We start from the raw sequence: 24,237 nt of genomic DNA, 5'->3' as shown, positions 1-24,237 counted from the left end.
GTCGACGCCGCGGCTGTCTCGACACAGCGAGCTAACGGCGCTAATCTCGTTTGTCCTCTCGGTCTGTGCACGCATCGCCTCGGCGCCGTGGTCGTTATTTAAATACCTTTGTACAAACACCCGGGACGGAATACTCTGCGAATCCGAGAATGGCGTCTCCCGGGGAACCCGTGCGGTTGGAGAGAGGTAACTTGAATTAGCGTTAGCGCTAGCCCGAACGTTTATCTTACAATCGGGTAAAAAGAAGAAAAAAAAAAAGTGTTATTTTATCGTGTCTTCGATGGCGGATGAAGGTATCTGCCCCGTGTTCTGGTCTGGGTGCCTTCGGAGTTGTCGCTTTTGGCACGCTCACCTGACAGTGAAGCTATTTATTAACCCGGGTTAATGTCTGTCTGTATGGAGCTAGCCAGACAGTGCATCAGTGCAACGAAAGGACGACTGGTCTCCTTGACCGGGCGATTATCTAAGCGAGGATGGAGGGACGTTACACTCTTTAAAGGATTCCTCTATCGCAACGCGGATGTTTCCGTAATCATCACACGATGATCGATTTAAATGTCCTCACTTTCCGACTTCAGTTCTTGTGAATATGTTGTCTCAATGTTTCCGTTGACTCGAGCTCGAAAACACTTGTGCGCGATTCGTTTTGCTCGAAAGCAAATGTGTCATCCAAAGTTCACGCACGCACACACACACACACACACGTATTTTAGCTTGTTGTATGAAAACAAATTCTGATTTCCATTATGTTAATGTTTTTTCGTCACCCTGACTACTTTGCACAGCCTTTGGAGTTTCCAGTTTGACTTGTTTATCATTTCACTGCACCATGCTTTTAGGGGGTATGTGACAGTACATACAGTATCTTGAATCTTGTGTTATTCTGAAATCACAGCCCTTTCTCGAAAAACATTGAATAATTCAGTGGAGGGGGAAACTCTCCCCCTCACACCACACTGACAAAAGCATTTTCTGGACTTCCTGATTACTGTATGTATGTCAGTGAACATTGAGGCAGAGTTGGTGATTAAAGGTATGCATTTATTGAGGCTTCTATGCTAATTGTCGTTGTTTCTGATTTATCTATTGAGTGAGTGGTCTTTGAAATTCGTAGAATTTTGTCCATCTTGTTTGGCAGATATTTCTCGTGCTATCGAACTCCTCGATAAGTTGCAGAGGACAGGAGAAGTGCCCCCACAGAAACTGCAGGCGCTGCAAAGGGTTCTGCAGAGCGAGTTCTGTAACGCCGTCAGAGAGGTAACTCCCATGGTCTTTGCTGCTTGCTGTGTCAATTTTGTTTTGACCCACGTAAAAAAAGATTGAACTACTACTAAAAGCTTAAATAATGCCTCAACATGAGTAAACACATTTTGAACACAAATGTGCTATTTTAAACATTTGTAAATAAGACCTGCGATGTAGGAATGTAGTTGTGATATGTAGGTTGACCCTAATGCATTTAGGTCTTTGTTTACAGGTGTACGAGCATGTGTATGAAACGGTTGACATCAACAGCAGTCCCGAGGTCAGGGCCAATGCCACAGCCAAGGTAGCTCACTCTCCAAATAAAACCAGTTTGTTCACACTACCCTGCTTGCAGTTGCTCAGTCACCCTCAACTGGCAGCTTTTGCACAGTCTAAAGCCCCTTTCCCACTCGCACTGAAAGCCGTAAATCTACTGGCAGTGTTCCCCTTTGGTGTGATGTGGGAAAAGTAGCCTGTCTCTATGCTCCTTAAAAGTCGTTTTGTAAATTTCCCCACTCGAATGTTGGTGTGAATGGAAATGTGTGAATGGAAGCAGTAACATTGCTGTAAAGAAGGGGTGGAGCCTAATCCAAATAAAGCACAAAAAGTGGGGTTTTACGAATATTTATTTTATACAAATATTTCAAATGTTATTTGTTTTTGGTAAGGAAAAACAAAACATTTGGGGGGAAAAAAAAATTATAGTCTGATCCGAACAGGGGAGCTCGCCTGCAAAGACGAGAAATGGAAACACATCCAGTCTCCACGGAGACAGGTGTTTATATTCTTACATTTTATTATTTTCCTTCTTAAAAAAGCCACTCAGATCCTAGACGTGTCTTTTAGAGTTAGGGGTGCGGTGCAGGGACATCAGGCACAAGCACTTTGCTTGCCTTCCGGCTGCACCCGAACACAAAGCTGGAGAGGGAGGGAGCGGACAGGGAGAGGTAGAACAGGTGGAGAACATTCCTTCTCCAGAGGCAGAGCATGTAGGACAGGTTGAAAATGATCACATTGACTTAATACCATTGGGTTAGGTTTATTGTGTCTGGGGACATGGGCTCTGTCCCTGCTCCGTCAGCGGGTAGGGTACGGAGTCCGTCCGGGAGGGACGGGGAGATGGGAGGTGAAGCCCTGGTCTTTGGGAACCAGGAAAAAAAACAAACCGATTCAAATTGTAATTGTCCGTTGCCGACAGATTGTCCAAAGGATCCCATCTACACTGGACATAACGTACTAATCCTGAACCATTACATACTGTTTCCATAACAGTCGTCTAATGTGGGAACAGACTCCATACGGAACTTCTCCGTAAAGGAGGCCAATGTGGGAATGACCACCTACTGCCTTTGCCGGATACTTTTTGTCCAGCAATGTTATGGATTCCATGTTAGCCTACATTAAAGTAATTTAAAATCTCCTTACCTTCTCTTTAAAGGGCACATTCAGTTTTTCTGTAATATATTGATTCCATCGCTGCTGTCATGACAAATAACTGATTTCCGCATAAAAAGTTCAAAATCTGAAGTTCTTTTTAAGGTGGTCCACAACATAAAAATATTCATTGTCTTTTGAAATTAACTTGATAACAGTTACCTTTCAACAGTCTCAGTTGTTGGTTATTGATTATCAACTCTTTTTTTGTAGGCCACTGTGGCTGCTTTTGCAGCAAGCGAGGGCCACTCCCATCCTCGTGTGGTGGAGCTACCCAAGACGGAGGAAGGACTAGGATTTAACATAATGGGTGGGAAGGAACAGAACTCTCCAATATACATCTCACGCATCATCCCAGGGGGCATTGCTGACCGCCACGGTGGCCTGAAGAGGGGAGATCAACTTCTTTCTGTGAACGGGGTGGTATGTTCCGTCTTCAGATAAAAGTTATGTCCTGGGTTGGTCTGGGTGGGGGGAAAAAACTCTTGACATTTTCAAATACCAATGTTCTAGTCAAAGGTTTGAGTATGCACTTCTTTAGCCCTAAAGCCAATGGGTGACAGGGAGCAAGTTGACCACTAAATTATTATTGAGGAAAAGTAAGGAACACTCAAATGAAAGTATTTTCTGGCAATGTAGAATTGTTTCAATATGATGATTTGATGGCTTGATCTGTCTTCATCTTTCCAACGGACTGGCCCCTTCAGAGTCCACACGCCAAAAGTCAAACGCTATTGTTTGTGATTTTTGCGTTTAAAACTTCACCACGGTATAAACTTTACTATGATTCACAATGATAACATTGAATTTATTTAATTTGATGTAAAATCTCACGCTCACAAGTGCTGGTGTGACATTTAGTGTGTTTGGTACTTAAAGGCTAGTTGAGATGAACGCCGCACATGCAAAGATATACTGTATATTCCATAATCCATAATTATAGTGTGCATTTGGAAGAGGGTAACAATGGAATAATTCACTAAATACAACAATTTATTTGCAGTGGATGCATATTTACATTGCAGGATACTTGTACAAGTTCTCACATCGCAGTACTTCTTGTTTCAGAAACACAATCCAGTATGCAGGGATTAGGAATATAAATTTTTGATCGTTATCCCTGCGTGGGTCGGATGTCTGCTCCGCTGCACGGTGAAGTAGCCATTTCCAATGAGGTCACTAATGAAGTGAGGTAAATGTGAGAGGAGGCAGAGTTTAGGACGGGTTTGCTTGGACATCGTGTGAATAATGCAAAAGCTCAAACCCTGTGGTCAACCTCTAGTCCAAAAAAAAGGGTTCACATGAAAGACAATCCTATTTAAATTTAAAGACCAATACCTTACTGAATTGACCTACTAGGGGAAAATAAATGAATTGGTGGCTTTCTATGTGTGCCTATTGAGACATTGTTTACTAATCCTAAACAGTTTTGTAGTAAATGGACGGGGCCATTCTCTGTCCTGTGTTAATGGTCTATTTTTACACTGAAACACTGTCAGATCCCGCTGTAACTGTTTAGGGTAGCTTTATCTTCAGTCCAGAATCTTTTAAATTCGAGGTGGGTGATGTACGCCATCAACCGGTTGAACAGCAACTCAGCATGTTCTATTTTCATAATATAAACATGAACTTGCTACATTATGTACACTACAATTTAACCTTTAAAACGTTTATATTCCTTCAGGTATTGCTGCAATAACGGTGCATTTCTGTCTCCCCAGAGTGTGGAAGGGGAACACCATGAGAAGGCTGTGGAGCTCCTGAAGGCAGCTCAGGGAACAGTTAAGCTGGTAGTAAGGTACACGCCCAAAGTACTGGAAGAGATGGAGTCACGCTTTGAGAAAATGAGATCGGCAAAGCGCCGTCAACAGAACAGCTATCCCCAGTAGTTGTCGGCTGTCTCAATTGCAATTCCCATTTATCCCCTCTTTTGGGCCCAACTGTATATTTCTCCTTGCAAAACGAAACAATACTGAATACAAGTTAATCACAAAGACTGCTACACCATTTCTATAATGTTTTAAAGAGTAATAGTCGTTACCTAAGCCGGCGTCTGTAACTGTTACCTGAGCAGACGCTCGAGGAGAACATGAGACTGCTTGTGATTGTACAGGTGATCACTCACGCCAGCTTTTTCAAGCAATGCTTAATTTGCGTTCTGTTTTGTTCCTTTTGTGGCACATTACAAAAGCCCACTAATACAAGAGACAATGTTTTTAAATGATTTTAGCACACCCACTACAATGTGTCTCAGGGCAAAACAAATCTATCTACTGTGATTTACCGTCTCTTGTCTTGTTTGTCCGACATTTAAATGCAAGTATTGAAATACTGTACTTGTAGGATTTGGTGCATGATTTGCATTTGTTATTTTGACCAACATTGAAAATAAACATCGTCATTTAGAAATTTCCCCCAAACAGAGTGTAAATATTAGGGAAGCAGACTCATTAAGACTTAATTCATCGGATCAGTCGTATCTTTATATGTGTTTTCAAAGCGGCATCGCCTGAAAGTCACTTCAAATCTGTAGATGCTGAACCTGGCAGTTATGAAAAGCACTTATTGTTATTGGTCATGCCACGCTTTCCAGTCCCTAAAATCCACATAAATAGGTTGGCGTGTGTGAGAGGGGTTTGTGTTATTGGGACGAGTCATGAATGGATCAATGATTTGCCTTCAAACAGACCCTGAACTTGGCGTCTAAATGGCATCCAATTTTAACATTTAAGTCAGCCAGACAGCATTACAAAGGTAGAATGTGTTTCTGTTTAACTCCCTCCTAAGATCAGCTCAGTATCTATCTTTTTACATTTTTAGTCTCACGAAAGGAATGTATGTCATGTTTTTCTCTGCCATGCACATTTTGCTAGAGTTAGTAGTGTTTTTTCCAGGTGAGGAAGGCTGAAGAAGGTTCAAACCATATTCTTTCTACGGTTTTATAACTCCAACACAAATGCAGGATGTCTTTTGAGTTTTGAAATGAAACTATTTTGTATGGGTTTATTATAAAGGGGACTTCCACCACAAAACAACATTTAACTTGCTTAAAATAGTTGGTTGCATATTCACAAAAGAGGAAAAAAATCTTGCAATATCTTTTGATTAAGAATACCAAATGTGACTGCCATTCTATGTACTTTGAGGTGGGGGAAAAAAAGAAGCAACACCGTTATTATAATTTAATATCTTGGCAATAAGAGATTCAATTGTATGAGCATTACTTCTGCATAGACCCACACCAACCTAAATTCCTTAAGAAGATACAGACCTGCAGTCAACCCTTTAACAGCTTGACTCTGACCAGAACTCGTGACAGTGACAAAGGGCAGAGGAAGCAGGAAGCTCGCACTCTGCTGAGTGTCCCTCTCCCCCTAGAGACCCAGAGTGGAACTTCTTTTTATGCAGGCTGTCAGAACGACTCTCTTCTCAGTCATGAAATGTCAGGTGTGAATCTCAATAAATCGGGATAACATTAAACTATCTACTAATGAATTTTGATGATTCTTGATAACGCTAAGTTAGTTTTGGACTTTCTGTTTTTAAAGCTATTTCAAATTACAATTCTCGTGAAGAATTGCAAATTCAATGTTCTCTCTTGAGTTTTCTGTGTGGTTTATTGTGATTTTGCTGAAACTTAAATATTTAATACATTTTGGATCCTTTTCTCAATTTATCTGTAGTCAATTTATCAAGTTATCTTTACAATAAGTTTCCAAACACATTCATTTGGGTACAAAAATACTTCTAAGTTATGAAAATGTGCTAATCAACTTTCTAAAATCAAATCAATTTCAATAAAAGGTAAAAATCCCCCCCTCTGTAGCCAACAATATATGCAAGAATACTAAAACAACTGGGAAAAATATTTGCGTTCTTCCTGAATTGATTTAATGAGGATGCTTATTGTTTCTTCTGCCTCTTCCAATGCTGTGAGTAAAGAGCTTTAGTTGATAAAACAATTTTTCCCTCTTCACCCTCAGAAAGGCAGAGGTGGAGGTGGTATTGAATTGTTGAAGCAGTTCTGAATTTCTACTCAAGTAGAAATAAGACCTTTTTTGTGGAGAGTAGCTGCTGCACAAAACTATGTTCCCACCTACCTTGCATGATGAAATGTGAGGATTTTCTTTGTGTTTATAAGTTCCCCCGAGTGACTGTTAATGCATCGCCCTTGCAAAATAATATCTCACAATCCAGTTTAATTGCTATGTTTTCCTTCTATAACGCAATCAACCGCAAGTTAGGCCTGAGCGGTTAAGTGAACTTATACTTTATACTCGTAAATCACTCTAAAATATGATTCAGCTCTACCTTGCTTTAACTTTGTTATAGCATCTTGAGCTTTGTGATTCACCGCACCATGTGAAATAAAGTGTAAATGGAATTTCATGTGAGCGCCTCAGTGAACCAGCAGGCACACATGCATATTTAGGCATTCATATGGTGGTGCAGTTAAATTTCCAGATCCTCCGTCTATGCAAAGTCACCTGAAACCTCTGTTTGAAATAGCAATTTATTAAAATAAAAAAATATGCAAGTAATAAATTTAAATTATACACATTCTAAATGCATGCTATAGAAAGCAGTTTACATGCCTGTGCATAAAGCTCAATTGCTGTCAAAACTCTGAAGGTGACACTCATTTGGCTTTGAGAATATTCCACTTGAGAAATGTATTTGACATCAAGAATTTTGAAAGATTTCTGATAAATAATTAGTCATTATCATTATGGAATTAAATGGCTCAATGTAGGCACAGAATTTCACGGTTGAATGAAGTTTTAATAAGTAGAATTAGTGTCTCTTTATACATACATACAATAGGTGTCTCTTTATACATACCTTTTTAGAATGAATCTCCTAAATGGCAAGTTGTCTGCCACTCCCAGTTTGCCAGTTGGATAAAGTAAAAACAATGCTAATCAGGAAAGGCTTTACAAGTAAATACTTTGTAATAATGTGGTAACACTGCATAGAATGTTACCGACCAATACCTTACTGAACTGCCAGAGAGCACCCCTCACATTTGTACCAGTCAATCTTGTTTATATTTGATTAGAGTATTTTTGTAATAGTTTCTTTTGATACTTTTATCCCTTTTTATATGTAATTTTCATAAGATGTTTATCCCTCTTTGTTCACTTTAGTCCAGGGCTGCATGTGTAAAGCCAGAAAATAGCACTGAGGCAGGATCACTCCTTAGATTTCATGGCTGCACGACCTCTGTGCTTTAGGCAAACTGGCTCAGATCGGTATTTTTAATTTGGGGAAAAAAAACAAAACTTGGGGAATATGAGGCCCCTTTCGAGTACCAAGACCAAACTTGTGAATGTTTTGGTGATCTATGGAATGTTGCTTTGCTTGTTTCCAATTAGTTATTGTATGCTGTATAATGTGCTGAATCCATGTTGTCTGTGTCTCAACTGTTACATCAAATAGAATGTATAATAATATAGTGATTGTAACTACAGAAACATTTAGACTCTTAGCTGCACAAAATAAATAATGCTGAAAACGACTGGACTTTGGATTTTGTTGGCTGTGCATCTTATTTCTTTGGCGGGTGTGTCAGCTCCATCTGTGGTTGAGATGTGTGTGAAAGTTTAGAAAGGGAATGCCATTATTGAGATCTTTGAAGTCAAACTGACGCTATAAAAAGGTGTGAAATAGTAATTGCATATAGTATATACAATTTGTTGTGAGGGTGTGATCGCAGAGGCGCTAAGGAAATACTGTTTTGCAGCTGTAGAAACTGTTCGCGGTGAGTGGGAACACATCTAAATTCTAAAAAGCTATTGAACAATTATCAGAAGATCTTGAGGAGTCATCTCATGTGAACTCGAGTTCACGTTTCGAATTCAATTGTACCAACAGGGTTGACAAACGTCAGAGCGCTGATAAAAGAAACCCATTGTCATTGAAAACAACAACAACTTGAAAATATTTTAGGATTTTTGATTAATAGTGTTATCTTAGAGAAACAGAGCCCCTTGGCTTGCTTTCGATTGATCGATTTGTTGTTTTTTTTATTACGACAGATAAAATACTTTTTTCTCTATACGGCAGCAGGCGAGCCCGCGCCTGCGCAGTCGCCTCATTTTGTGACCGTTTAAATCCACAAAACGATATCGAAACAATTTTTATATTAAAAATTCGCTTTGGATGACCAAATATCCGACGTACGTTGTGACTCAACGCTGTCAAATAAAATGGACGAAAAAAAAAAAAATCACCACCAATTTTTTTTTTTCCCTTTGTACTTTATTTCCGTGTCATCGGTACAGCGCTCGGGCCGGGGTAACTTCCTCTTCCGGCTCGCCGCGTCACTTCCTTTCCGCCGGAGCGAACCTCGCCGTGAACACGCGTTTGCCTTCCCTGCCCAAGTGAGTGGCGTCTTAAACTGTTCGGAACGAACACGTCGATGTCCGAAACACGCCCGGCGGCCGCCCCGCATCGCGACGAAAGACGGCGGTTGGGTCACCGGCCTCCAGGGCCGTTTCCACTGACAATTAATGTCGATTTTTAGTCCCGAGTGGGGGGGGGGCGTTAGCATGCTAACGCCATTGCACACAGGCGCACATCTGCCACATGGTTGTACAACGTGAGACAGGACTTGTAGTCAAACGACGTGCTTGTAGAGCAGGGCTGGTGCCAACACCTCCGTTTTAATGTACCCGCAGACACTAACGTATCCCTGTCAACGGCGCGGAATTTCATCCTGATAGTAATTATAGACCCACTCTTATCCGTGCCCCGTTGTAGTGTTTACATATGTACTGTACAGAATATCCCACCGATAGTTACTTACAGCCAATGCCAACAGCCCCACTATCAGCGGCTGTCATGGCCTTTTCATTTATTTTGTGCGTAGGATCACGTGTTTAATATTCTTAAAAAATGTTATTTTGTTTCATCCTCTTTGGATTTGTTTTAAACTGTTACGGTGTATGTGCATTGTTCGCACAACACTGCACCAATCTGGACATAATAAAATCCCTCGCGTGTGATTATGTACTTGGCTGAACGTTGTGATTCTAAAAAAAAAATAATCTGGCCCCTCGATTCTGCGCGTTTTCCGGGCTTATTGTGCATGATCACCGGGTGTCATTGCGTTTCACTGCTTATGTGTGACCGTGTGTGGCAAATAACCTCTTGAATCTTGAATATGACTCCTGCAGAATGCGTTACGTCGCCGCTTACCTGCTCGCTGCCCTGGGTGGCAATGGGAGCCCTCAGGCCAAGGACCTCAAGAAGATCCTGGAGAGCGTTGGCATCGAGGCTGATGCCACCCGCCTGGAGAAGGTTTGACTTGAATTTTTATTTTTTTTGGCAATATTAACTATGGCCTTGTGTTGCAAGTATTTAACAGATTTTCATTTTGAGACTCTTAAATAACGTCCTAAATCTTGTGAATATTGTTATGAAAGGTAAGAAGACTAAAAACATAAATTAAAGGCCAAAAACATTTTGAAAAGACATGATTAAATCACAGATATATTTAAAACAAGCCTACACACTCTTAATATGTTGGGACTCAACCCCGCACCCGCTGTGTCATAAGGACTCAAACCCAACTATACAAGTGTTCGGGCAAGGTGTGACATTCCTTAAAACTTAAGGCCATGATAGGTATTTGTTATTTTTTACTAACCAGTTGGTTTTATGCCAATAGGTCATCTCTGAACTTGGTGGCAAAGATGTGGATGAGGTCATTGCCCAAGGTGAGTGTCTATTTACAATTGAATTAAGCATCTGCCTATTAGCGTATTGACATGGTGTTCACCAGCCCCTACTGGTTTAGGGGTCTACTTTTAGGGGGCACAAAATAGGCCTCGCATGTTCTAAGGTTCATCAAAAACATGGGTTCAGAAATGTTTTTGCACACAATCATAACACTTGGAAAATGTTACATTTCTCAGCTTTCAGCTTCACATCTAATCCCCATTCAAACATTTCCCCATTGAAATGTGAGAATTTGGAAATATTCCAAAACACATCAAAATCTGTTCTAAAAATTAGATACTTAACCAGCTCCCATGAATAGCATCGTCTTCTGCCATAGCATTATTTTGAATTAAAAGAAAGCTCAGCTGTTTTCCAAGACCTGCAGTTTTGTGGAGGTCCATATACCTCTGATAGGTCCAGGGTAGAGTTCCACTATATCCATTTCTTTGACATAACTAATCGAAAACAGTAACTATTACATACATAAAGCTGGAGGGACCCGGATGGTTACATGTCAAATTAATTGCTGGGTTATACAATATACTTGACAAAATTCAAGGTTTTAAAATAAATGAGCCTGGTTCGTTTTATCGTCCTCGTTCGGTGGAGGAGCTTGGGTCCATTGAAGTTGTATCTTATAAGTAATGTTTCAGTCCTTCATGCTTTCTGGTTATTGTAACATTTTCACTGGTTGCAACTGTTATTGTAAGTTTAACTCTTGAGTTTTCATGCCTGGTTAAACCTGACGACACCTCTTTCCTCCCAGGTTATGGCAAGTTGGCCAGCATGCCAGCAGGTGGTGCTGTAGCAGTTGCCAGCTCTGCAGCTACTGGCTCAGGAGGCGCCGCGGCCCCTGCAGCAGGTGAGCGTCTCCACTTAGCGCCTTGTCACTACTGAGAATGTTAACATGCACACGAATAATCCAATATGGATGCAACGGCGACCTTGTGCAGATACCACGGACTGGTTTGCCTCGGCAAAATACATACTGAAAACAATTCAAACATCTGTTAGGCTGCTCTTCAAATTTGGTCTTGCGTATAATCTCCTGTTCATTCTTTTGAACTTTACAAGCACTTCAACTATTGGTATTGACAATGCCAATGTATCAACACGATTTTGCTTTTCTTTTCTTTGCTTTTGTTCATTTTATTCACATTTTTCTTTTACAGCCGAAGAGAAGAAAGAAGAGAAGAAGGAGGAATCAGAGGAGTCTGATGGTGACATGGGATTCGGCTTGTTTGACTAAACTTGTCCAAATTAAGATCAATAAAATTTTTATAAAATGCCCTCGTTGTACTTGTGGAGTTTCACTGCAAAGTCATTTGAATATTTACAATTGAAATCTGACCGTAGTCGATAAAAGTGTTGAGTGGTAAATGTGACATTGTAGAATATCCATTTGCAAAATCTATTCATAACTTTTAATGTGGGTTATCAGGTGATTATAACTGTATTCATCTTCATGTTCAGTTTTTTGGTTATTAAAAGAGCATTCTACTTGTCTTCCGTAAATAATAGTTTGTCCATAAGTTAATTAGCAAGGAGAGCCAAATCGTTCCTGGAAATGATCTTGTAATATCTAAAGTAGTGTACAATCTACATTTTCATAAATTGTAGTAAAACATAGATGCAAGCCGTGGTAGGTTTTCAGGGACCTCTGACACAGATGACTGGGTTTCAGACACTGTTTATTGTAGAGAGAAGGTTTGTTGGAATAGGTCCAGGAGCAGATGGACATGTGTCATGACAAGGGCCATTTCTCAATACCAAGTACGCAAAGTCCAGACGTGCGGACTTGGTAGTTCAGACTTGGCAAATTGACTCGGGAGTACAGACTCCCGGGGACCAATGCCATTACCACCGCTTGCTGCGAAATGCATTCTGGGATATTTGGCTGTCCCAAGTCCACACAAGTCACCACCGATCCACCCTCAATTAAATGAGCGGAGCAAGTCCCCATCCGGGCATTTGGACTGGACTTGGCTTGATGCGTACTTTAAATTGGAACAGTACTTGGGCTGCGACTGATGACATTTCCCAAGTCCACAAGAACACAAGTAGAGACAAGAACGCAGATTGAGAAAGGGCCAAGGGCTCCTCTCCTGAGAGTGTGTGGCGATGGGGGTTTTACCTGTTGCTCGTTAGACCAACCAACAAGCAACAGGTATGCTGCCACTCTGATCCTGGGCCCCAATTACCTAGACCCAGGACAGGTGTGGCTGCTCAAACCACACCATCCCAACGCCACACAAGTGTTTCTTGTTAACTGGAGAGTTCTCATATATGGGACCTCAAAGAACATTTACAATGATTGATGTTAAAACCATGTTTCATTGCTCCACATTTAACTATTATTTTAAAGACCTTAACAGGTCACGCTCAAGCTCACAAATCGGAACTACACTAAATGTCAATGGTAATGTTAAATCAGAACCAAATGGTGGGTTTAAAACCACAAAAATGTTTACTTCAATGTTTTCCGATGTACTGCCCCTATAAGCAGAAGAGCCTTATGAGTCATTTGTCTCCCAATTTTGAAAGTCACATCCGTCACCAGTCAGATGTTTGAGGGGATTTCTTAGCTTTTGTTTCCCAGCAGCTTCCATGACACATTTTACCAGTTTATGATTGCAGTTAACATGTAGTTTACCTTTTAAAATACAGTGTATCTCTAATATTGGCCTTTTTTTTCTTTTGCTGGATCCTAATCTATTTTAATCCTATAAATAAATACAAGACTAAGCACATACTGTAATAGCAATCAATGTAAAATACTTGACAATGATTGACTGGCGCCCATTGCTGGACATGTTTCATAACAATGACCCTTACTGCCATTTTGAAGTTTTCTTAAAAAAAACAAAAAAAACACAGTTCTAATATATCTAATATTGCATTTTAAATAGTCCTGGAAACAAATTAGAATGTTAAAAAGACGGTGGCTAACTTAATCTAATCAGGACATTATATTTCTAAGCTTAATATAACATCAAAATATGAATTCACGGGTGGTCACACTTAAATTCATCGTTTCCCTAACTGAATGGAAGAGCAGTTTGCTGATTGATGGGAGCTCAACCCCGGGAGAGGGTGGCTTCTTTCATATCATGTTATTTCTTAAAAGATAAAATGTATTAATCCGGTGGGGAAATTCTGGAAAGGACTTCTTATATTTCTATTACTTAATAAGTTGTTCAGTTTCAGCCAGGGGTAAAGGTGTTTTCATATTACCTCTTTATGTGGCTGTATATTGTTGTGAGGCGACACCATTTGCTTATGGGTGTTGCAGGAAATACTGAAGGTTAAATAGTCATTACAGTACCAGGACACAGCAGCAGTCAAAGCATAAGTATAGGCTACTAATGACTACTGAACACTTCTGCAGGTGACTTGGAATTGTCACGGGGCTACACATCAGGGCTGGACAGTTACAGCTACCCCTGTCATCAGTGGTCGAAGAGTTCAAGGTGGAGTGCAGGGCAGTGACGATGTACAGACTCCAGCAATGAAAAGATCAGAGGGAACCTGCAGGGAGGAGTCGACGTGGAAGCCAGGAGAAGACGGGCAGTGGCTGGCCGCCGCGGCCGCCCCGCCGACTGGGGGACGTTGTGGCGCGGGTTCGGAATGTCCGAGGAAAGCGGGACGCCACCCTTTGACCTGTTCGTCTTGTCTCCCTGACCTCTGGGGCGTCTTCTTCCTTCCCCAGCAGCCGCCCTTGGGCGCCCCCAACGGAGGCGTCCGTCTTCTCCTTTGGGGACTCGTAGGGGAGAGCGCTGATTGGAGAGCCGTTGGCTTTGTCCTCAATCGCCCTTTAGTTTTTGTATTTTTTCCTGCAGACTTTTCGAAACGCGCTTTCCTGCTGCGGGCTCCGGTTCATTTCCGCCGTCCGCTAGCTCCCCGACATATTTTCTCTGCCTCACCTCGACGGCCTTGCGTTGCTGGGACGGCTCCTATCCCCCCCTGCACCTGCCCTGCCCATGGCCCCTGCCCCTGATCCTGACCCTGCCCTGGCCCCCGGCCCCGGCCCCTGCCCCTGAACCCTTGTCTGAAACCTTGCATCCGACGTGAGCTGTTTCCTGTGACTCACACCACCTGCATCATCACAAAGCAACGCTCGGTGAAGAAATCTGTGTTTTTTTCCTCACATTCGTCGGCACATTTCCCGTCGGCGCCCGCGCGGGTCTGTCGATGGCGGAATAAATAGGGGAACAAATAATGGCAAAACTAAACCGAGAGGAGAGTAGGAGCTGACCCACCCTACCTGAGGCCTCACCCCTATGGCCTAACAGTTATGTGACGTCAAAACATAATAGCGTCATAATCAAACGCACAAATAGGTTTGAACGCAACAACAACAACAACAACAACAACAACAACAACAACAACAGCTATAAACTCTGCGCACGCCCCCCTCCTCCTCGCACGTCACGGGTTTTTTAGGAAGACGCAACGACCGACCGCCGTGACTCGCCATGCAGACGAGGCCCTTCCCCCGCCCCTGTGGTTGGCGGGAGCGCCGTCACGTGTGATGACGTCGCTTATGACGCGGCGTCCTTTTCGGGCCAGACCACCTCCGCCGCCGTCCCCCCCCCCAGCAGCACAGACGCTCCGGGTCAGCGGACAGTGAGGGTTACCTGCTTCAACAGTGCTTGAACGGCAACCTTTCTCCTGTCTCCTACCGCCTAAATCGGACAGATCTCCGTCTCCGACGAAACGACGAAACCGGCAAAAATACAAAACTTCAAAAAAAAAACCCCAAACAAACAGAAGAAAGAGAAAAATCTTCGTCGTCGCCTTTCCACGCCAACCAAGTCGAAGAATTAGCAGCTAACGCTAACGTCGAGTCGACCTCGCATCGAAAATATCAAGGTAAGATGGTTCTTACGCTTTCTTGAGATTACGCTCATTAATATCCGCGCCGCTGGTGCACATAACCATACAAAAGCTGTACTTTTACACGGAATGTTGGCGGTTTACCCCAGCTAGCGAGCTAGCGCTAGCTGGTGTAGCTAACCTATTTAGTTGATGTGTAAATGAGGCCGAATTTAACGCTACGGGCATGTTAATAGTATATCAACCATGAACACAAACCGTTAAATGACGTGTGAATTGTTTCCTCGATTTAGTTAATGTTTTGTGTTTTTGTTAACTACGCCATAGGTAGTCCTATTCAGCCAAAACAGCTCCATACCATTATTTATAAGCTGTTTGTTTGTTTTATTTTACGACAAATTCGTTGCAATTTAATCTATGGAGGAAAGAACGTCCAACACATGTATGAGGAACGGACAGGGAAAAACATCCCGAACATTCGATCCCCAGCGCCTCCTGCTAGCTGGCACGCTGAAGTGTCCTTGAGCGGGACACTTAACCCCCGAATTGTGAGTCGCTCTGGACAAAAGCGTCTGCTAGATGCTGACGTAACATCAAAATGGAAAGGTTGGGGCAGCGTGACTCAGGACACGGACGCAACCCTACCTTCAGACACATTGCCTAATAACAGTGGTTAAAAGGTTCAGTCAACGCAAACAGTTTTCTGAGGGGGGGCCTGCAGCACAGATAAGATGCCGTTCCCACATTTTGTCGTGGACTTTATCTCTGTTCAAGTCTGAAGGGCAGCTTCTCACAGGCCGCGCCGGCGCGGGTTGGTGGTAGCTCAACAGAGTTTTTCTTTAATTAGAAGGTTTCTGCCCAACTTAAGGAGGTCTACAGTCACCACACACACACACACTCAAACAAGGTGTGCGAGTCAAATATCTGGCACTTTTGGAACATGACCAGAGAAGGTGGATAAAGGTACCCCGTGTTATGTTATAAACAAAGGTGATCCGAATAAGTTTGCGTTTTGGAAGTTAAAAGCTGGAGGCCGGTATTGAGCTTTTTGTCTTCCCACTTGTGTTTCAGAACAATGACTTCCCAGGTGAGACAGAACTTCCACCAGGACTGCGAGGCTGCCGTCAACAGGCAAATCAACATGGAGTTGTACGCCTCCTATGTCTACACCTCCATGGTGAGATGAGTGGTGCTACAGGCTTTCTCTTCAAATCAGGCTGTGCACAGAAAGTAAATCAGCTGTAACCAGCTGATTTCATAGGCATGTGCAAATTGTAGATAGATGACTAAACAGATTAAATAGTGGTGTCAGGACAGCGCCCATCAGAATAAATGGGGAGTAATAAAAATGACAAACCAGTACACATGTATCAAAGGTTAGTTTCAAATGGTTTTATACTATTATTTTTTTCCTTCATGGGGTGTTGATTCTGTGTCTTTTCTCAGAATTTCAATAATCGTCTAGATGTCATTTGTATTCCTTTAATTCCTTGTATAATAACTTAGAACTGTTATTTGGCTCTATATGGACATATTCATGTTTTGTCAACTACAGAGAGCTTCCTTCCCAATTTAAGCAACAGCTTAAGCATGTGTCACTTCCCCTGTTCTTACTGAGACAACGAAGTTAACTTTAGGCAAATTTCCCGCTTCTCCTGTCTACAGGGATATTTCTTTGATCGTGATGACGTGGCATTGCACAACTTTGCCAAGTTCTTCCGCAACCAGTCCCACGAGGAGCGTGAGCACGCCGAAAAATTGATGAAGCTACAGAACCAGAGGGGAGGACGCATCTTCCTGCAAGACATCCGGGTACAAGCTTAATGCCACTTTCTCTTATGCTATATTAAACTGTATCTAATGGAATTGGCCCCCCAACACCTGTGAAAACTATCAAGTTGGGTTTTGTGTATGTGTACTGTCCTCGGGCTCATCTGAGAGGGCGGGCGAGTGGCCTGGCACTGGAGATACAGAGGGTGCGTCTGCGTTAACTTATCTTTCGCCGACATGTGCGGTCTTAAGAGCGACAGTTAAACGGAAAGATAAGCGCTGAACTCCCATCCTCTTTATCTCTTGAGTGATAGCACTTCAAAAGGAGTACAATAACAGTATCAGGTTTGTACACCATCTCCCGCTGACTGTGCGGATTTTCTGTGCCACAGAAGCCCGAGAGGGACGAGTGGGGCAGCGGGCTGGAGGCCCTGGAGTGCGCTCTGCAGCTGGAGAAGAGCGTTAACCAGTCGCTGCTGGACATGCACAAGGTCGCCTCTCAACACAATGATCCCCATGTGAGTATTTCTCATGCCTGGAAAAATCTGCAAATAGATATTTAAGATCTTGGTAGCGTACCTCTGCTGTATCCAGAATTTAACACTGGAGATCGATCAAATAACTGCCTGTGGGTTCTTCTGGGGCCTTGGACTCGATTTCAGTGTTGCCATTTTCGAGAATTAGTTCTGTTATCAGTCAATTCAAATATTTTCAAGTTAAGGTCTTGAACTTTGACCGATGGCAAACAAATGTGATTTCATACTAATGACTATCATTGTAGACATGGAAGGCTTCGTGTGCAGGGTTCCCATTTCTTTGAGCAGCTATGGAAGCTTCGAAAAATCTTCACCAAGTCATTTTATTCCTGAAACTGCTGAAAAGAAACTATTAAAATGATGCCGTTTAGAGTTATAAAGAAAAGGTTTGGACTTTGTTTAATTGTTGCCTCATAATAAACATCTCTCACTGTCAAGGTCGTTTGCCAGTCCAACCTCCAGCCACCTGTCAATTATTTGTTACTGCTTGAGATAAATGGCTCTGCTGTGGTACCAATGTTACTTTGAAATTGAACCCTGAAACTAGGGCATGACAGTTGAAATGTCAGTCAAAACATGAGTTACTATGTATGACTCGATTTGAAGTGGCACAATGTAAATAGAATGACGGCAATGTTTACTGTAAATGATGTGGATTTCTTGTGTCGTAGATCTTAAAACAACTTGACCATGTGTTTTGTAATTCCAAAGTGACAATAAGACGACGTTCAATTGGTTTGTCCTCCTCGCAGATGTGCGACTTCATTGAGACCCACTACCTAGACGAGCAGGTGAAGTCCATCAAGGAGCTGGGAGACTGGGTGACCAACCTGCGCCGCATGAGTACTCCCCATAACGGCATGGCTGAGTACCTGTTTGACAAGCACACACTGGGAAAGGAGAGCAGCTAGATGCAGAATGACGCATTCGGCGAAATTTGTAGCTTGCTTCTCTTGCTCCTTTAGGCATTGCTTTTGTCTACAAATTATCCCACTGCATTCTTGCACACCTACAAGTCGTTGTTCTTAGAGCTATAAGCCTTTAAAAATGCTGTCCCTGCACCGCCCTCTCACCCATCATCACCATGCTATCGCAGTGTTTCATGATGGCGGCTGTAATCGAAGCAAATAAACCAACACTCTGGATTCTGTATTCTTGTCATTTGTCAGTGGAAAAGGATTCAATTGAAGGGTTCAAATTGGAACTGTCGGATCGCAAAATGACTTTCTAGTGCAATGCGGGGAACCGATTACAATGACATATTACGTCAAGTAAAGGAACTGAATTACATGATTCTAAACCTCAGGTTGAAGGTGTAAAAGAAAACAATTTAAACAAGTGACTGCTTTATTGGCTTCAGTTTTTACTAGTTCAGCTACAGTTAGGGAGTTTAATCGGGTAGCAAAGTAGATGGCTGTAGTCAGTCAAATTAAACTAATCCCCTTCGAACATGTAATTTGAGGTGATCTTCTTGGCAGTTCATTGCTAAACATCACCTGCATTACTGAATAACTTGTTTCGGTTTTTTAAATGTTTTGTGTGTGGATAAGTGGTGTTCACCGACCAGCGGCTCATGTGGCTCCTGCTGCGCAACACCTTCCCGAAGTGTCTCACCTGGATGGCCTACCAGTGTGTCCTCAATAGCTGAACCTCCAGCTTCCATTTCCAGTGTGTGGGTTCAGTTGTCAGCGTGTGTGGGTGGGTGTGTGTTAGAGGGAGAGAGAGGTAAAAATACTTTGTTAATGTACTTAAGTATTTTTGGGTGTAGCTGTACTTCACTTTGAGGTGTTATATTTCTGTCAACTTTTTCTTAAAAAATATACTTTTACTCCCATACATTTCCCCTGAACACCTTTTGTTACCAGCTACAAAATAAAATCGGAGGAAAACTGGGAGCCAGTGATGTAAGTGAAGCCAGTTCTCTCGCGAATCAAGGGTCATGTCGGCAGCAAGCTGAGTGCAAACAAACACTCTCAAGCCCGTGGTCAGGTACGCGATTTTCCTGCTGAATTGGGCTGCTTTTAAAGTTAAAGCGGGTTGTTTTTTTTCCGCGGGTGGCCGGGTTTGTCATGGAGACATGGCAACCCTGCCCGTCTTCAGTTGAGTTTTTGCGGTGTCGGAATTGTCACCGGGTGGTCGGGGAGGTAAACCCCGTTTCGCTCAAGGAAACACACAGGAAGGTTATAAATGCAATTTATTCTGCAAAATAAAGACGGATACACTTTAAATCAGTGAACGGCTGTACACTCTCCCCGTGCCTCCGCTGGACGGACCTTTATACCGAGCCAGGTATAGAGGTATGGCTTCACTTACATCATTGGTTCCCAGTTTTCCCCCGATTTTATTTTGTAATGCGTAACGAAGGTGTTCAGGGGAAATGTAAAGTAAAAGTATTTTTTTGGAGCTAAGTAAAAGTCAAGGTCGGCAGAAATATATCTCAAGTGAAGTACAGATACTCCCAAAAATACTCAAGTACAGTGACAAAGTATTTTTACTTCGTTACTTTACACCACTGCATCCTAGGACCAGTGGAAGGACAAGGAAAAGGAAACAAAATAAGTAGAGGTATTATGATCATCAGGTCTTCCTATTTGATCAGTAGCATATTTCATGAACGGCCTTCCTCTTTATTTACATTGACTGCCATGTCGGCCATTTTATGACCACAGCAGAAGTTCAAGTTCAAGAGATTATTTGTCACATACATATACATACGGTCATACATATATGCAGTGAAACGTCATGACGCCCGGTGATTACGCACAATAAGCTCTATAAGCTGTAAAAATACTAAAAAATACCAAAATGTGCGTAATCGACGCAAGGGGCGGCGCCACAATCGCGACTCTGGGTTCTACAATTATACAATAGAATTAATTGACTGTGTTGTATTAAATATACATTTAAATCCTCCTAAATGAAACTTGCCTGAACTTACGTACCTCCAGCACTTACCTCACAGAGTAGAAGTCCAGGCTATTATATCTGCTGTTACAATACAAGAACCCTGCACTAATTGTCATGAATGCATCTCGACACAGGCTCACCTCTTTGGAAACCCAAAAGCTGTACCGCGTTCAGTCCAATTCATTTTCTCCGTGACTTACGACGAAATAAAGATAAAGGCGCTTTATTAATCCCCAGAGGGAAATCACACGGAAACAAACTGTGAACCGGCACAAAACATTTCAAATGAGTCATCTAACCCCTCCTCACGAGCCGTGGCCCCTGCCATTATCCAGGAACCCTGCGCTCCCTCCAGTTTACAGCAGTACAGAAGAGAGCGACGAGCAAGATACATACAATTCCAGTCACAGTTCGAAGGTTTGCGCTTTACACTTGGCAAATTAAGTAGCGGGACGACTTGTTCAATGGGCGTGGTTCGAAATAAAACTAAGGAAAGAAAGATCATCAACACGTCAACATCAAGTATGTAGTGGTGTAAGTGTAAATCAACTGACGCATCTTTTTTTTTTTACAATCATCTACCTGGAATCATTTCCCGAAATTACTCAACAGCAACAGCGCGATCTAGTGAGTAACATCGTCATTTACCTAAAACAATGAACGTTCTATCAACGGAACAGAGTGTCCAGTGCAACGGAGCACAATTTACTGACACGTGCAATGGGACGATCACAGCAAATACGACAAACATTTTGATGATGATGAGATAGGATTGAGATAGACGAGAAGAAGAACCTCGCATTCCAACATCAGCTGAAATTGCAGCTTGTTAAGTAGCTTAATTGTGGTACATTTGTCAATAAACAAAGTTTCCAGAAATCAGTTCTCCAGAAATTCTTCCAAGCAATATGAAAAATTGTCACAATTGTAAAAAAGTTATTGACAATTGTGAGTAAGAGTTCAGCCAAGAATTGTGAGTTCTTGACAAAAACGCACAAACTCTTTCATTCCCAGCTCCCACTGGCATTGGACTGGCTAACCATGAGAGCCACACTGACAGCCTCTCGTCAGAACACCATCGTGGGCCCCCTACAGGTGGTGACAGCAGTGACCATGCGTCTGTTGGGACTGATGTCGGCGGCCCACACCGTCGTACCGCTGGGTCTAAAAGCGGATGCCGTACGTCACAAAAAACGGTTGTTGACGACCCCAGCCTCCATCGATGCCGACTTGATCCACTGGGGGAATGGCTGTTCCCTGGCCCTCAGCGTGCCCCTGGGAAGCATGTCCAGTCACGTGACCATCTTCACGGATGCGTCTCTGGAGGGATGGGGAGGAACGTGCCACCTCTTAGCAGTGGGAGTCGAGTGACCGAATCCCTCGTCCAAGCACTAACGTGTCGGAAGTAAATACAGTCCTCCTGGTGCTACAACAGTTTGCCTAAGGAACCTTGACGTTTTGGTCAGGATAAACAACAGCTTAGCTTTACAGGTTCCCTCCGATCCTGAGAGGTTGGGACTACAACAATGAGGGACAAGCCTCGTTGTTGGTTCTCCCTTCACCGATGGGATGAACCCCCACTGGGAGTAGACGCGTTCGTCCATACGCCCTGGCCCCCCCGAGCCGCTTCACAGGTTCCCTCCGATCCACCTCGTAGACCACCTGCTAACGAGAGAGAGAGAGAGGAGAGAGCGTGCCTCGTCCCAGTAGCCCCAGAGCACGCATGGTAATTGGAGCTGATCCATTTACTGGCTGACCAAACATGGCCAACACCCAGGTTCCTGGGTGCCATCTCCGGGGCACAGGGAATGATAAAACAGCGCCTGATTCTCGGTAAGCCACTGGTGGCCCGGTACCTGAGAGGTTGGGGCTACAACAACGAGGCTTGTCATCTGTGGTGAATAATATGATAGAGTGCCAGGGCAGCTTTTTCCAACACTCAGTACACTGGGAAGTGGAGATCTTTCTAACGCCGGTGCAAAGGACCGAATGTCATTCCCATCTCCTGCCCGGCAAAATATATGCTTTCCTATCTCCAGTGGTTATTGGACATGGATTTATCTCCTTCCACTGTTAAGATGTATGCATCGGCTATTTCGATTAAACACTTCCTACAGGGAGCAAAACGTATCCGACCCCCGTCACGCTTTCCCCTCAAAATGGGACCTGGCATAGGTGCTGAACTGTCTCACAGGTGAGCGCTTTGAACCAGTTGACATCATGCCTTTAAAAAGAGCCGTCCGTCAGAACAACACTTCTGCTTGACATCTGCTAAACATCAGAGGCTCCTATTGTTCAAGGGACATTGTGCTTGACTCTTTCTACCCACAGTGTTACAGACACTACTTTTATTTTACAATAAATAAACAAATACATGGAGGGAGCTCCAAATGGATTATATAAGATCATGATACATTTAAAACCTACCCAACAATTTTTTTAATGTAAAATATATGAATAAAATATAAATATATCAGTCTTGGAAATGTCCTGGAACCATGTGCATTAAAAAGTATTGCCACGTGAGGTTGCGACCCCAAGGTTGAGGATTTCTAATTTACTCTCGTTACTCCAGAAAAAAACGTAATATATCAAAAGTAAATGCAGAAAAGTAAAAAAAAAAAAAGATATTTACTCATCGGTGATCACCTTACAGGACCAGAAGTTTGGCAATAATATTCTGCTTCATCTTTCTGATTGGTAGATTTTTAAATGTAAAATATATGGATAAAATATCACGTGTGCATTAAAAACTGTCCCCACGTGAGGTTGCGACCCCAACGTTCAGGATGTTTAATTTACTCTCTCTTCCCTCCAGAAAGCCCAAAATATATCAAAAGTTCATCCAGAAAAGTAAGAGTGATATCTCCTAATCAGTGATCACCTGACAGGACCAGAAGTTTAGCAAGGCAACAATATTGTGCTTTATCTTTCTGATTGGTGGATAAATATACATGTATGTAGTAAAGATTATTTTAAGGAAAGGCTGCTTGTTTTGGAAATTGTGTCTCTGAGCAGGGAATCCGTGGATTTCCCATTGAGCCATCTTTCGTTTTCCAGTAAATTCAGTTTGTTCTGTTTAGTTAAACAAAAGGACACGGATGGTCCTGTCTAGGACAATTTTCACTGTCTGCCCAAATGACAGTACTTTCCACGGTGTGCTCACTGCTTGGCTTTCCTCATGGATTTACATGTGGTCACTACAACTGATAGTGCGCCACCTAGTGGACAACTGGAGCACACTGGATGGGAACTATGATGAGGGAAAGTGGACATCAGAAGATATTTACAAACAGTAACAGATTTAGAAATGCGATGAGAAAATTTAACTTGCACTTGTGACTAAAATCAATTACATTATTTATTCCATGTATATTCAGAGGTTTAAACTGTATAAACTGTACAAATAAAAAATAATTATGATGGAGGCCAAAGTAACACAACTTGGCCAAACGTGTTGAGTAACATAAGAAAAAATGAGATGCAGGTAAAATTTTGATTTCACTTAAATTGTTTTTTAGTTCTGTCCCTAAGTAATACTAATTATTTGGTAATAACAATGTGTGTGTCACTATGTGTAAGATCGGAGGAAAACTGGGAGCCAGTGATGTAAGTGAAGCCAGTTCTCAGCGAATCAAGGGTCATATCAGCAGCAAGCTGAGCGCAAACAAACACTCTCAAGCCCATGGTCAGAGTTGCCAGGACCGCGATTTTCCTGCTGAATTGGGCTGCTTTTAACCCGGCCCGTGTTCAGCTGAGTTTTTGCGGTGTCGAGAATTGTAGA

At 42.6% G+C, this 24,237-nt stretch overlaps 3 protein-coding genes across 3 annotated transcripts; all 3 read left to right on the top strand.

Annotated features, from left to right (window-relative positions):
* lin7c (lin-7 homolog C (C. elegans)) lies at window positions 1-8,191 on the top strand. Its single transcript, XM_079997012.1, has 5 exons — window positions 1-186; window positions 1,139-1,257; window positions 1,478-1,549; window positions 2,893-3,102; window positions 4,401-8,191. The coding sequence occupies exons 1-5, from the start codon at window positions 150-152 to the stop codon at window positions 4,566-4,568; spliced, it is 606 nt and encodes a 201-aa protein (XP_079853138.1). The 5' UTR covers window positions 1-149; the 3' UTR covers window positions 4,569-8,191.
* An 819-nt stretch (window positions 8,192-9,010) lies between these two features.
* rplp2b (ribosomal protein, large P2 b) lies at window positions 9,011-11,693 on the top strand. The gene is made up of 5 exons (XM_079998071.1): window positions 9,011-9,062; window positions 9,858-9,981; window positions 10,352-10,400; window positions 11,171-11,266; window positions 11,577-11,693. Exons 2-5 carry the CDS (start codon window positions 9,859-9,861, stop codon window positions 11,651-11,653), a joined length of 345 nt encoding a protein of 114 aa, XP_079854197.1. The 5' UTR covers window positions 9,011-9,062; window position 9,858; the 3' UTR covers window positions 11,654-11,693.
* A 3,305-nt stretch (window positions 11,694-14,998) lies between these two features.
* Window positions 14,999-18,691, top strand: LOC307228539 (ferritin, heavy subunit). The gene is made up of 5 exons (XM_079998224.1): window positions 14,999-15,276; window positions 16,312-16,417; window positions 16,906-17,052; window positions 17,403-17,528; window positions 18,299-18,691. Exons 2-5 carry the CDS (start codon window positions 16,316-16,318, stop codon window positions 18,455-18,457), a joined length of 534 nt encoding a protein of 177 aa, XP_079854350.1. The 5' UTR covers window positions 14,999-15,276; window positions 16,312-16,315; the 3' UTR covers window positions 18,458-18,691.
* The last annotated feature ends 5,546 nt before the right edge of the window (window positions 18,692-24,237 follow it).

This window comes from Zeus faber, assembly GCF_960531495.2.
Source record: "Zeus faber genome assembly, chromosome: 3".
In the NCBI taxonomy this organism is placed as follows: domain Eukaryota; kingdom Metazoa; phylum Chordata; class Actinopteri; order Zeiformes; family Zeidae; genus Zeus; species Zeus faber.
The sequence above is the reverse complement of the archived record's forward strand: the minus strand, read 5'-3'. Positions and strand labels throughout refer to the sequence as shown.

Excerpts from the sequence above, each read along its gene's own strand:
- lin7c (XM_079997012.1), top strand. The coding sequence starts at position 150 with ATGGCGTCTCCCGGGGAACCCGTGCGGTTGGAGAGAG. Across the intron at positions 187-1,138 it reads ACCCGTGCGGTTGGAGAGAG|ATATTTCTCGTGCTATCGAA; the intron begins GTAACTTGAATT and ends CTTGTTTGGCAG. Across the intron at positions 1,550-2,892 it reads GGGCCAATGCCACAGCCAAG|GCCACTGTGGCTGCTTTTGC; the intron begins GTAGCTCACTCT and ends CTTTTTTTGTAG.
- rplp2b (XM_079998071.1), top strand. The coding sequence starts at position 9,859 with ATGCGTTACGTCGCCGCTTACCTGCTCGCTGCCCTGGGTGGCAATGGG. Across the intron at positions 9,982-10,351 it reads ATGCCACCCGCCTGGAGAAG|GTCATCTCTGAACTTGGTGG; the intron begins GTTTGACTTGAA and ends TTATGCCAATAG. Across the intron at positions 11,267-11,576 it reads CGCCGCGGCCCCTGCAGCAG|CCGAAGAGAAGAAAGAAGAG; the intron begins GTGAGCGTCTCC and ends TTTCTTTTACAG.
- LOC307228539 (XM_079998224.1), top strand. The coding sequence starts at position 16,316 with ATGACTTCCCAGGTGAGACAGAACTTCCACCAGGACTGCGAGGCTGCC. Across the intron at positions 16,418-16,905 it reads CCTATGTCTACACCTCCATG|GGATATTTCTTTGATCGTGA; the intron begins GTGAGATGAGTG and ends TCCTGTCTACAG. Across the intron at positions 17,529-18,298 it reads CTCAACACAATGATCCCCAT|ATGTGCGACTTCATTGAGAC; the intron begins GTGAGTATTTCT and ends TCCTCCTCGCAG.